The 13,618-nt window shown below is 40.7% G+C and overlaps 1 protein-coding gene across 1 annotated transcript in view; it reads left to right on the forward strand.

Moving 5' to 3' along the window:
- The first annotated feature begins 3,767 nt into the window (after positions 1-3,767).
- Positions 3,768-13,618, forward strand: part of LOC123770836 (EARP-interacting protein homolog) — a 214,410-nt gene continuing 204,559 nt past the window's right edge. Inside the window, exon 1 of the mRNA XM_045763010.2 lies at positions 3,768-4,138. Coding sequence (XP_045618966.2) covers positions 4,097-4,138 — 42 coding nt within the window. The 5' untranslated portion in view covers positions 3,768-4,096. The remainder of the gene's footprint in view (positions 4,139-13,618) is intronic.

Here is a 13,618-nt window from a genome sequence, read left to right on the forward strand (position 1 = left end):
CTCCTCTTTTGTTGTGTGTGTGTCTTTCTGTCTCTGTCTGTCTCTCTCTCTCTCTCTGGCTCTCTTGCTCTCTCTCTCTCTCTCTGGCTCTCTCTCTCTCTGGCTCTCTCTCTCTCTCTCGCTCTCTCTGGCTCTCTCTCTCTCTCTCTGGCTCTCTCTCTCTCTCTCTCTCTCTCTCTGGCTCTCTCTCTCTCTCTCTCTCTCTGGCTCTCTCTCTCTCTCTCTCTCTGGCTCTCTCTCTCTCTCTCTCTCTCTCTCTCTCTCTCTCTGGCTCTCTCTCTCTGGCTCTCTCTCTCTCTGGCTCTCTCTCTCTCTGGCTCTCTCTCTCTCTGGCTCTCTCTCTCTCTCTCTCTCTCTCTCTCTCTCTCTCTCTCTCTCCCTCTGGCTCTCTCTCTCTCTCTCTCTCTGGCTCTCTCTCTCTCTCTCTGGCTCTCTCTCTCTCTCTGGCTCTCTCTCTCTCTCTGGCTCTCTCTCTCTCTCTGGCTCTCTCTCTCTCTCTCTGGCTCTCTCTCTCTCTCTCTGGCTCTCTCGCTCTCTCTGGCTCTTTCGCTCTCTCTGGCTCTTTCGCTCTCTCTGGCTCTCTCTGGCTCTCTCTCTCTCTGGCTCTCTCTCTCTCTGGCTCTCTCTCTCTCTCTCTCTGGCTCTCTCTCTCTCACTCTCTGGCTCTCTCTCTGGCTCACTCTCTCTCTGGCTCACGCTTTCTCTCTCTGGCTCTGTGGCGCTCTCTCTCTGGCTCTCGCTCTCTCTCTCTGGCTCTGGGTCTCTCTCTCTGGCTCTCATATTTCATTTGATTTAAAAATGTCTGAGATTTTTTACTTAATCTAAGTTATATTGCATGGTGCTAATATGAATATTATACATGACTGTTTTTTCTTTTCTTTCTCTTTCTCCCTTTCTTTCTCTTTCTTTCCTTCTCTCTCTTTTTCTTTCTCTTTCTACATGAATATTATACTTGACTGTGTTTACATTCACTTGTAGATTTTTATTTTTAGTTAATTAGTCCTAAACTTTTGATTAATAGATTTTTATTATTAGTCATAGAAAAACTATAGTGTTATATGTATACTCGGAAAATTTTACTTGTTTTAGTTTTAAGTAACAATAACTGCTTATAACGTCAGACTGATCTCAGCATGACATGAATCACAGGCTGCTTGATCACAAAATCTATTGTGTTCACATATTGCATATATAGATTTTTAAATTTTTACTTTTATATTCTGTTATAGATATTGTCTATATATTTCGAGCTATTACATATATTTTGTTGTATTACTCATTCTTAATTAAATAAATATAATATTTTAATTCTCTTTTTGTACCCTATTTATTTGGAATTTACACATACATATATAGGATGTCCATTTCTATCTCAGATATGTCTTCTTTCTTTCTCTCCCTTTCTATTTCAGATATGAATTACAAAATTATTATACCCTAATTTACCCTAAACGCTTTAATGTAGGTAATTAAAAGATCATAAAAAAGTTTTTAGAAATGTTAATTATATACGTTCTAAGGTTGTATATAAAAGTTCTCAAAAAACCTTTTCTAAACGTAATTATAAACGTGCTGAAAACAATGAAATGTCGTTTTTAGGATGTTTTAAAAACATGAAAATGTTTGCTGGGATTACACTATGAGTGAAAACAATCGCCTATTCTCTATTTTATATTGCCGCTTGCAGAGCTAGAAGCTGTTGCCTCTTGTGTGCGTTGCACAAGGGGATTAATATCTGGATTAATATCTTTCAATATTTCCAGTATTTTTTAAGGTATCGCTTAAATACCGAAGATACTGTTATTGGACACCGCTTAATTGACCATGTCTCAACAACGCAGGCTGAAGATGTGCGTGGCTCCTGCTATTGCAATGATGCTCATTTGCTTTTCAATGATGCACCTTAGTTGTCCCCTCTCTAACTTACCGTTCTAAATACCCCTTCTCCATCTCTCGCAAACATTCCCCCTCATACATCTGTAGCGAGTAGATTATCCCAATAATATACTCGCTCCAAATGCATTGTTAATATTCCTGTCAACCTTTGGAGATGAATGAGGTGAGGTGTTGCCCGAGCATATAAGCAGCGGTGTAGCGAACATTGGCTAGTCTACTTTCAAGTGTGGTCTAGAGCAGACACTTGTGAGATACTGTACCGACGCTCAGTGCGCTCAACTCACACTAAAGTATCACCTGTGTACTTCTGTATATTCGACCAAATATATATATATAGTATCTTAGTGTCTGTGTTTATTTGTCACCATACTTTACGTAACAATAGAACCGTTACACATCTCCCCCCTTTCCTCCTGTCCCCCTGTCCATCTTTGTCGCCCTGTCCATCTTTGTCCCCCTGTCCATCTTTGTCCCCCTGTCCATCTTTTTCGCCATGTCCATCTTTGTCCCCCTGTCCATCTTTGTCCCCCTGTCCCTCATTTTGTCCCCTTGCCCACATTTTCTGTCCTCTGTTCCCAATCCCTTTCCCTCTGTCCCCCCTTTCCATCTCTCTGTCCCCCTGTCCCTCTCTATCCCACTGTCCCTCTCTCTGTCCCCCTGTCTCTCTCTGTCCCCCTGTTCCTCTCTGTCCTCCTGTTCCTCTCTCTGTCCTCCTGTTCCTCTCTCTGTCCCCCCTGTCACTCTGTCCCCCTGTTCCTCTATGTCCCCCTGTCCATCTCTGTCCCACTGTCCTTCTCTCTGTCCCCTGTACCTCTCTGTCCCCCTGCCCACTCTTTCTGTCCGCTGTCCTTCATCTGTCCCCCTCCCTTTCCTCCAGTCCCCTTGTCCCTTTCTCTGTTCCCCTGTCCCTATCTCTGCCCCCTGTCCTCCCTTTCTGCCCCCCTGTTCCTGTCCCTCTGTCCCTGTCCTTCTCTGTCTGTCCCTGTCCCCCTGCCCACTCTTTCTCTCCTCTGTCCCCTCTCTCTTGGTCTCCTGCCCCCCTCTCCTCCCTCTGTCCCCCGGTCCCCCTCTCTGACCCTGTCCCTCTGTCTCTGTGTTTCTGTCCCTGTCCCCCTCTCTGTCCCTGTCTCCCTCCCTGTCCCACTGCCCCCCCTCTGTTCCCCCGTCCCTCCTCTGGCCCTGTCCGTCTGTCCCTGTCCCCCTCTGTCTCTGCCTCTCCTCGTTTCTGCCATTCTCTGTATCAGCCTATCTCTCTGTCTTACAATTAATTTTGTAACTAGCGTCAAACATTGTTATTTGCTTAGCTAAACGAACTAGAGGGTTCAGGTCCTGAACCGATTATGTGCCTCTGTAATCCTTTACACCACCGCCCACGGGATGGGTATGGGGTGCATAATAAAGAAAGAAATAGAAGAAATTGAAATTGCATAATACGGTTATTGACATTCAATAATAGTAAGATAAAGCAATGAGGACCAAATGGGAGACCAGTGATCAGATGAATATTACAGACTCAAGGGTAGCCTTCTCTTCTTGTATATAAATGAAAAAATGAATTCGTTTGTTTAATTTTAATGCTTGTAGGCGAGAACAGTTGTGAACGCCAGCAAGCGCACAAGTACATGAGCGCCCAAAATACTTTTACACAAAAGACATGTACAGACAGGCGTGTGGCTTCTGACTTCTTTTTTATTGATTAATATTAAATATTAGGCGCTTACCTATAATAGTTATCATTTTATACAAGTATAACTCTCACATAATAAATATAAAAGGAGTTTATCCAAAAACTGACAGAAGTGTTGTGTTTTGTGCGTTGTATCGTGTTTGTGGGCATTCGGGTGTGTTGTGTTTACGCTGGCGGGCGGCGTCCCTACCAACTCCGGATTATGTCTATTACATCACTAAACTTCATTTAATAACTATATGCCTGTTAAATAAAAGATTTTAATTGTTAATAGCATTATATTGTCGTTTTAATATGGAACACGTACACATATGCGAAACGTCGAAAGCTGGTGTCCGAAGTGGTAAAAATATTAGTGTGTGATGTTGTCAATGTACGGAGTGTCTTGTATCCCTTGACCAGTCCCGTTGACGAGAGGGGCCGGGCTCCGTGGCCGTCTACACTGCCTCCCAACCTTCAGTTGTTCATGCAAAAGCACCACCAATCGTAAAGACGACAGAATTAGCTTTAATAATGGACGATGCTCCTGTCATTTATGGTCTAGAGGACTTCCAGGTGGGTTGCACCATTTGCCATGCAATAACCATTCAAATGTTGCCTGTATGGTACAGGGGGGTACCTGCCAGGCACTGTGAGTAGTGCCTGTATGGTACAGGGGGTACCTGCCAGGCACTGTGAGTAGTGCCTATGTGGCACAGGGGGCACCTGCTGGGCACAGAGTAGCGCCTGTGTGGCACAGGGGGCACATGCTGGGCACTGAGAGTAGTGCCTGTGTGGCACAGGGGGGTACCTGATTGGCATAGGGAAGGGCACCTGCCTGGCATTGTGAGTAGCGCCTATGTGGCACAAATGGCACCTGCCAGGCACTATGAGTAGTGCCTTTGTGGCACAGGGGGCACCTGCCAGTCACAGAGCCCATGCAGGTTTGACAACAATGATGGTAATCAAACCTTGGTAATGTACAGTTGTCAGTTAGTTCATTTATGATGCACCCCATACCCATCTTGGGGATGGGAGTGGAAAGGGTTACAGAGGCACATATTGGGCTCACAGACTGACAGTTGCTGGAAAAGGCGAGAATTTATCCATATTTTAAAGCCTTATGGAAGAAATGTCACATAAAATCTCTTATTTAAACTACGTGGAATCTGCAAAAGATCCACTGCTATTAAACATTGTTTTGTGCGCGATGGTAAAATAATAGCTAGGAAGACTGACTCTGGAAAAACTTATGTCATAACCACTGAAGCACACCTCACTTCTTTCCTGGATGACTGTGGGATATCAGCTGAATAACCAGAACATAATTTGTAGTCTCACATACAACCAAAGTGTACTTAAGCTCTGCCTTTCCTTTCCAAAGGTTTTTATTTTTATTTTTTTTTTTTTGTCATCTTTGCCTGTTTTATACTCTTAATTATTTGGTCTTAGTTAATCCCCTTGTCACTAAACCTAGGGCTTTTTATTGCCCTGTTACTTAAAGTATCTTGGTATTTGTTTCTTGTAATCATTTATTGGAATTAATTAACAGTATAATTGTTTATATAAGCATCTACCTCAGTATCTTAGTAAAATCTTCCACATGAATATACTCTCACCCTGTTTATTTTTACACTTAGATTTATATTAGAGTAAATTTCAAGATTTAATTAGATTTACATGTAATCTTTTTTTTTCTTTTCTTTTTTTCTCTCGGAATTATCTATTTGAGCTCACTGTTTTCTAAGGTTCATACCAATTATAGGATTTTAATTAACCATTACTAAGCTAATTATCTTCAAGATATTTTTTTTTATGATTATTATTTTTCTTACCATTTTTTATTTTACATTTATATTGTCAGTCTCTACTGATTTTTTGTTTTTTATTTAAGTAACTTCTGTGTCCTCCCTGGCTATCTATTGGATCTTTATTTTACTTCTAAATTGTTACTATTTTATTGTATTTGCTTTTATTCTTGTGTTTTGCTTTATCGTGTATCTTGTATCGTGATCCCTCTGCATCTCTATGCACACTGATATTGATCCTGATCAAAATCTTCTGTCTCATATCTACACCAACCAGCACATTGATCATTATTATTGCAAGTATTTCACAGCACACCAGGCTAAAAACAAACTCCAAAATAGCACCTGTCTATCAGTTTACAACCAAAATGTTAGGTCACTTGGTAAACATTTTGACGATTTAAATGCATTACTCACAGCATTAGGTACTAACTTATCGTTCATTATTTTAACAGAAACTTGGCTAAATAAAGACTATACCCAACTCTACAACTTAGCTGGTTATAAAGCCATTCATAACTGTAGGCCTAATAAAAAAGGTGGTGGCACAGCTATATATTATTGAGATACATTTATCTGCAACAGAGATGACTACTGTGAATATACTTTTGCTCAGTTTACAATTAAATCCCTTAAATCCTCTTTGACTATTGAAGCCATCTATAGATTTCCCAATACTAACATAGCTTCTTTCTCAGACAACCTAAGGAATCTTATTATAAACAACAATCTCAACAAAAACCACATCATTCTGGGAGGAGACTTTAATATTGACCTGGGTCAACAAAATTGCTCTCAAGTTGACTATTTCCTTAACAGCATGAACTCCTGTATGCTAATCCCCACAATCACCAAACCTACCCGAGTCACTCAAACATCAGCCACTACCTTGGACCACATATGGACAAACATAACAGCTCCCCTTGTATCTGGTATAATCTACGACAGAACAACTGACCACAATCCTACCTTTCTCATAGCGGACATGGACATAACACCACCAAAAAGCAAGAAACTTTCATTTAGGCTACACAGTGAATCAGCTTTAGGCAATCTTACAGATGCACTTCACAATATTAACTGGGATTCTGAATTCAATAATACCCATGATATAAATTCATTAGCTAACCTCTTCCTCTCCAAAACTCTAAGCCTCTACAACCTTCATTGTCCCCTTCTTACCAAGCAAGTAGCTGACAAAAGATTAAACAATCCATGGCTCACAAGTGGCATTCTCAACTCAATCAACAAGAAACATGAATATGAAAAGAAACTTAGGATTGGCCTAGTTTCAAAGGAAGTAGCTAAAAGGTACTCATCAATGCTTACCAGTATCATAAGAAAGGCAAAACTTGCATATTATGTGAATAGATTCAATGATGCAAAAGGAAACATGAAAAGCACTTGGAAAACAATCTCTAGTATCCTAGGAACTAATCAACACTCACATAATCAAATAAAGCTCTACAAGGATGGGGATATACCGTCAACTGATTTAGAAATGGCAAATGAATTTAATAGTTTCTTTTCATCGGTTGGTGCTAATCTTGCCAGTAAAATCCCACAGACTCAGACACATATTAACACATATCTCTCAGGCAGCTATCCAAACTATCTTCTCCTTTCACCAATCAGCCTGGCAGATGTTGTGTCCATCATACACACTCTAAAAACCAAGGCAGGGAACACCAGTGAAATTCCGTCCATTGTGTACAAGAGAGCCTCCCATGCCCTTGCCCCACCCATAGCACTACTGTTCAACTAATCTATAGAGTGTCACACCTTCCCTGATATCCTCAAAAAAGCAAGAGTAACGCCAGTCCATAAAGGAGGCAATCCGGCGGACATAAACAATTATAGACCAATATAAAATCTACCCATTCTATCAAAAATATTTGAAAAAATTATTTACAAACAGCTCTATTCCTACCTCGTAAAATTCGACATACTCAGCCCCTGCCAGTTTGGCTTCCGGTCCCAAAAGAGCACCAACGATGCAATCATTAGTCTTCTTGACGTTATCTACTCAGCCCTTGACAAAAATGAGTTTCCGATTGGACTCTTCATTGACCTAAGAAAAGCCTTTGATACTGTTAATCACAACTACCTCTTACTTAAACTCCAGCATTATGGAATCCGAGGCCTTGCCCTTGAATACATCCGATCCTATCTTAGTGACAGACACCAATATGTAACCATCAATGATACAACTTCTTCCACTCTACCAATTACCGTTGGAGTGCCACAGGGCAGTATCTTAGGACCTCTTCTATTTCTTATATATATAAACGATCTGCCTAATGTCTCTAATATTCTCAAACCTATATTGTTTGCTGACGATACTACCCTTATCTATTCAGACCTCAACCCACATACACTAAATAATGTTGTGAATAATGAATTAAAAAAAGTCCACTTATGGATGTCAACGAACAAACTAACATTAAACATCGAAAAGACTTACTACATCTTATTTGGAAGCAAATCATCAAATGCAATTCAGCTACAGATGGACAACATTAACATCAGTAATAAAAATGATGGCAAGTTTCTTGGCCTATTCCTAGACAAGAGATTCAACTTCAGCACCCACATTCAACACATAACTAAGAAAGTCTCTAAGACAGTTGGTATACTCTCCAAAATCAGATATTATGTTCCTAACTTTGCTCTCCTCTCACTATATTATGCACTAATCTACCCCTATCTTAATTATGGTATCTGTGCATGGGGGTCTATCACTGCAAACCACCTTAAGCCCATCATCACACAGCAAAAATCTGCTATCAGAATAATAACTAACTCTGCTTTCAGACAACACTCAGCTCCCTTGTTTAAATCCCTAAACTTACTAAATATTAACTCCCTCCACACATTATCTTGTGTCAACTACATTTACAAAACCCTGTTCTTAAATGCAAACCATGCTCTGAAACTCTCCCTGGACAGATGTAATAGGACCCATTATCACCACACCAGAAATAAATATCTCTTTGATATCCCCAGGGTCAAGCTTAATCTGTGTAAACACTCTATGCAAATTAAGGGACCTAGTCTATGGAACTCACTCCCTAGTGAATTGAAAAACTGTAAAACTTTTGCCTTATTTAAAAGCAAAACCAAAAAGTACCTAATTTCATCTTCTTAGTTTCCTACACTGAGCTTTAAATTTGCTCTGTACCTAGTGTTACCCAATCTCCTAATTTTTATGTAGTATCAAACAACCTTATCATTGTGTTCATTGCTGTCCTCTTTTATGTGCTAGCCATATGCTGTATTGTGACTACCAATTTTTGTCAACTACCATTCAAGCTGTCATTGCAATCAATCTTATATTGTTTCTGCTGTATTGTGCCTACCAATTTTTGTCAACTACCATTCAAGCTGTCATTGCAATCAATCTTAGCTACCTATGTGCTTTAATATACTGTACCTACAATTTTCTCTCATCTTCTTTTTTTCATTCCATGTAACTGTTATCATTTTTTTGTCTATAAATTTTGCAAGTATTTACCTCCTTGAAATTTTCTTAGATTAAGGACCTGCCCGAAACGCTGCGCATACTAGTGGCTTTACAAGACTGTAATTACCATATTATGTATCCTCACATTCCCAATGTACATTCTTGTATATGCATAAATAAATAAATAAATAAATAAATAAACAACATGCAAATAATGCAGTACCTTGGGATCAGGAGAGGTCACACAGTACACTGGACTAGCATTTTCTTGAGCAGTTAGGATTAATAAATGAAATTGCAGAAGGCCTATTGTCCCATATGAGGCAACAAAATTTATATATGGTTTACCATATAGTTCCCAATCTGGGGACACGAAGCTTTGGGCTTACTGTGGGTTTCCTTAGGCCAGTTACTAATGTCTTTTTCCCCAGGATGCCGTTACATAGTCTTCCCAGATTGGCCATTCTTTCGACACTTTCTTTCCTATGATGTAACCCCCACAACAGCCTGGCCTTGGGCCGGGCTTGGGAGTAGAACAACTCCCAGAACCCCATCAAGCCGGTATCAACAGTTGTTTACCTTGTGATGGTTTCTGGGCTTAGCATTCCAGGCCTCCTCTTTGTTAGACTGGTCAACCAGGCTGTTGGAGGTGGCTGCTTACAGCCTGATGTATGAATCACAGCCTGGTTGATGAGGTATCCTTTGGAGGTGTGTATCAAGTTCTCTCTTGAACATTGCAAGGGGTCAGGCAGTTATATAGTACCCCTTATGTTGATAAGAGTTTAGGGGCCTGGCAGCTGAGTGGACAGCGCCCAGGGTTCGTAGTCCTAAAGGTCCGGGTTCAATCCCCAGCAGAGCCAGAAACAAATGGGCAGAGTTTCTTTCACCCTGATGTCCATGTCCACCTAGCAGTAAAAGGTACCTGGGAGTTAGACAGTTGCTACTGGCTGCTTCCTAGGGATGTGTGCATGTGAAAATTAGAATTAAGGACTTGCCCGAAATGCTATGCGTGCTGGTGGCTGTACAAGAATGTAAGAACTCTTGTATATATAAAATAAAATGCAATCTTTAGTAGAAGCGTGTTAAACAGTCTCGGGCCTCTGATGTTCATAGAGTTCTCTCTCAGGGTACCAATTGCACCTATGCTTTTCAACGGGAGTTACTCTGCACATCCTGCCATGCCATCTGGTCTCATGTGGTGTTATTTCTGTGTGCTGGTTTGGGACCAGCCCCTTTAATATTTCCAACGTATAAATTATTATGTATCTCTCCCACCTGCGCTCAAGAGAATATAGTACAGATTTAGGCATTTTAATCGGTTCTAGTAGTTTAGATGCTTTACTGAGTGGATTCTAGCAGTAAAAGGTCTCTGCATGCTCTCCAGGTCAGCAATTTCTCCAGCTTTAAAAGGGCTGTCATTGTACAACAGCATTCCACTTTAGAGAGTACTAGCATCTTAGAGTATCATCATTGATATAGCAACTTTAGTTTGAAAAGTTCTTGTTATCCAACCTGTCATTTTTGCAGTTGTGACGGCTATTTTATTGTGTTCTGTAAAGGTAAGCTCTTCAGACATAAGTACACCCAAATTCTTTACATTGCTTTTTTGTTCTATGTTATGATTTGACTGTGTTTTGTACATGGTTTCTGTTTTTATATTTTATTTTTTTCCAAAGCACAGTAGCTGGAACTTATCTTGATTAAATTACATATTATTTTCTGTAGCCCATTGAAATACCTGATTTACATCTGATTGAAGGTTTGCTGTGTTCATATATTGTCTACTCTCATAAAAATCCTAGTGTCATCTGCAAAGGATGATACAATACTATAGATTGTGTCCTTGTCTGTCTGATATGAGGATGAGAAAAAGTACTGGAGCAAGCACAGTACTCTGGGGAACTGAGCTCTTCACGGTTGATAGTCTGGATTCTATTTTGTTGACTACTGTATTATCCCTTAAACTGCGCATGGCGTATATATACGCCCTGAGTAACATGTCCCATGGTGCGCATGGCGTATATATACGCCATAGGGTGCCAGGCCTGATTCAAATGGCCCGCGGCTACACGGGGTTCACAGTAGCTTCCTCAGGGCTCTTGTAAACAGATGCCATTTAAAAAAAAAATCGTGGGCAATATTCTCAGGTGTGAGAGGCACAGTACTGTTGGAGCAACCAAGGCCGGCGCACGCAGCATGAGCGAACAGCATTGATGTTCAGCTTGTGACCACAGCATCGCCGAAAAATGTCAAAATAAATATATAATTGTTATTATTTAGCGATGACAATATTACAGATGACCAATGACTGTGATATAAATAACCAGGGTTGTGATAATAGCAGGACTGTTGTAATAATTAGCGCTGTGGGAGGAGTGATGCTGAGAGACGGAGGGAGACAGCATCGTTTACTGACTGTGTGGCTACCTGTTATTGTTTGCATTCACCATACCAGGTCAGTGGTTCTCTAAGGTGAACACAAATGTAGATACTTATATATAATGTGTGTATTAGTGTAATAACGGCAAAAGGATTATGCTGGGAGGAGCCATATGGGTGACGGAGGTGACATCGTCTGCACGATTTGTCTAGCTGTTTAGAGGGTGGCCACTATGCTCTTTGGGCGCACTACAAGGTTAGGTGTACAGTTACGGTGCATAAAACATGTAGATATTTATATATAATATGTGTATATAGGGTAATAACACTGCAAAAGGTATTGTTGGGGGAGAAAGTTTAGTGCGTGTGACCTTGAAAGAGTGAGGGAGCCGCCAGCCGCCATCTGTGTATAGTGACGACTCTTAGTGCCTGAACTAACTATATCAGCTTAGCTGTACAGTTGTGGTGAACAAAATATACACATACTTATATATAACGTCTGTATATAGTGTAATAACACCACAACTGGTATTGTTGGGGGAGAAAGTTTAGTGCGTGTGACCTTGAATGAGTGAGGGAGCCGCCAGCCGCCATCTGTGTATAGCGACGACTCTTAGTGCCTGAACTAACTATATCAGCTTAGCTGTACAGTTGTGGTGAACAAAATATATACATACTAATATATAACGTCTGTATATAGTGTAATAACACCACAAATGGTATTGTTGGGGGAGAAAGTTTAGTGCGTGTGACCTTGAATGAGTGAGGGAGCCGCCAGCCGCCATCTGTGTATAGCGACGACACTTAGTGCTTGAACTAACTATATAGGAACTATATAGGGGCCTCGTAGCCTGGTGGATAGCGCGCAGGACTCGTAATTCTGTGGCGCGGGTTCGATTCCCGCACGAGGCAGAAACAAATGGGCAAAGTTTCTTTCACCCTGAATGCCCCTGTTACCTAGCAGTAAATAGGTACCTGGGAGTTAGTCAGCTGTCACGGGCTGCTTCCTGGGGGTGGAGGCCTGGTCGAGGACCGGGCCGCGGGGACACTAAAGCCCCGAAATCATCTCAAGATAACCTCAAGATATATCAGCTTAGCTGTACAGTTGTGGTGAACAAAATATATACATACTTATATATAACGTCTGTATATAGTGTAATAACACCACAACTGGTATTGTTGGGGGAGAAAGTTTAGTGCGTGTGTGGAGGGCGTGGCAGCGAGTGGCTGGCTGGTGTGTGGCGGTAACTCCTCGTTTCTTTTCGACTCTCAATACCAACTTAGTGGTTCGTTATGGTGACCAAAACATGCCAATACTTATATATAACCTGTGTATAGAGTGTAATAGCAGCAAAACTATTTGTTAATTGTTTTATAAACATAATAATTGAATCACTAATATGCACATCATACTTTTGAGTATAGCGATTATTAACCACTTTTATTATATAAATATATTACAATACACACTATTGAATAATATTACTGCAAAAAAACTAAGAAAAAATCAATTGGAGACATTGAAACAATTAGGTAATAATATCTTTGTGGCAACTCCCATCTGTCAACGCGGGTGACGCTGACCGGGTCTGACGACCGCTCTGTCAACGCCCACTTTTTGCCAGACTTCCTCGGTCAATTGCGCCCAAAATATGTCGCCTACGATTTTTTTTTATTTTTTCCGTGCTCAGGGGACACAAATTAACATGTTTAGAAGACGAAAAAAATTTTTTGAATTTTTTTTTTTCTTGCGCACAGGGGTGTAAATGTCCCAAGGACCCCTGAGCAGTGTAAGGGTTAAACATTGGGTTCTGTTAGTCAGGAAATTGTAGATCTATCTGCCTATTTTCCTGGTAATTCCTTTTAAATCCATTTTGTGTGCAATAACACCAAGGTCACATTAGTCAGTCTTTTGCAAAATCAGTATAAATTACATCAGCATTTTGCTCGTCTTCCATGGCATCTGTCATCTGGCATCTATGTCATAGTGGTCCAGCAACTGTGATAGGCAAGAGTGCCCTGTTCTGAAACCATGTTGTCCAGGGTTATGGAGATGCTGTGATTCCATGTATTTTGTGATTTTACTTCTTAGCACCCTTTCAAAGATTTTTTAAGATATGTGATGTTATTGCTATTGGTCTGTAATTTTTTGCCTCCACCTTATTTTCACCTTTAGGGAGTAGTGCTATCTCTGCTGTTTTTAGTATGTCAGGAATAACACCATCTAGACTTTGCCTCCAAAGAATGTGAATGGCCTGCAACAGTAGTTTTTTTTACAGTTCTTGATAAATATGGAGTTCTAAGAATCAGGGCCTAATGTAGAGTGCACAGGCATACTGTCTATGGCTTCTTCAAAATCCATTGGGGATAGGGTGACATCTAATATATGATTTGATGTTGGCATCA

The sequence above is a fragment of the Procambarus clarkii genome, chromosome 56 (genome assembly GCF_040958095.1).
Source record: "Procambarus clarkii isolate CNS0578487 chromosome 56, FALCON_Pclarkii_2.0, whole genome shotgun sequence".
In the NCBI taxonomy this organism is placed as follows: domain Eukaryota; kingdom Metazoa; phylum Arthropoda; class Malacostraca; order Decapoda; family Cambaridae; genus Procambarus; species Procambarus clarkii.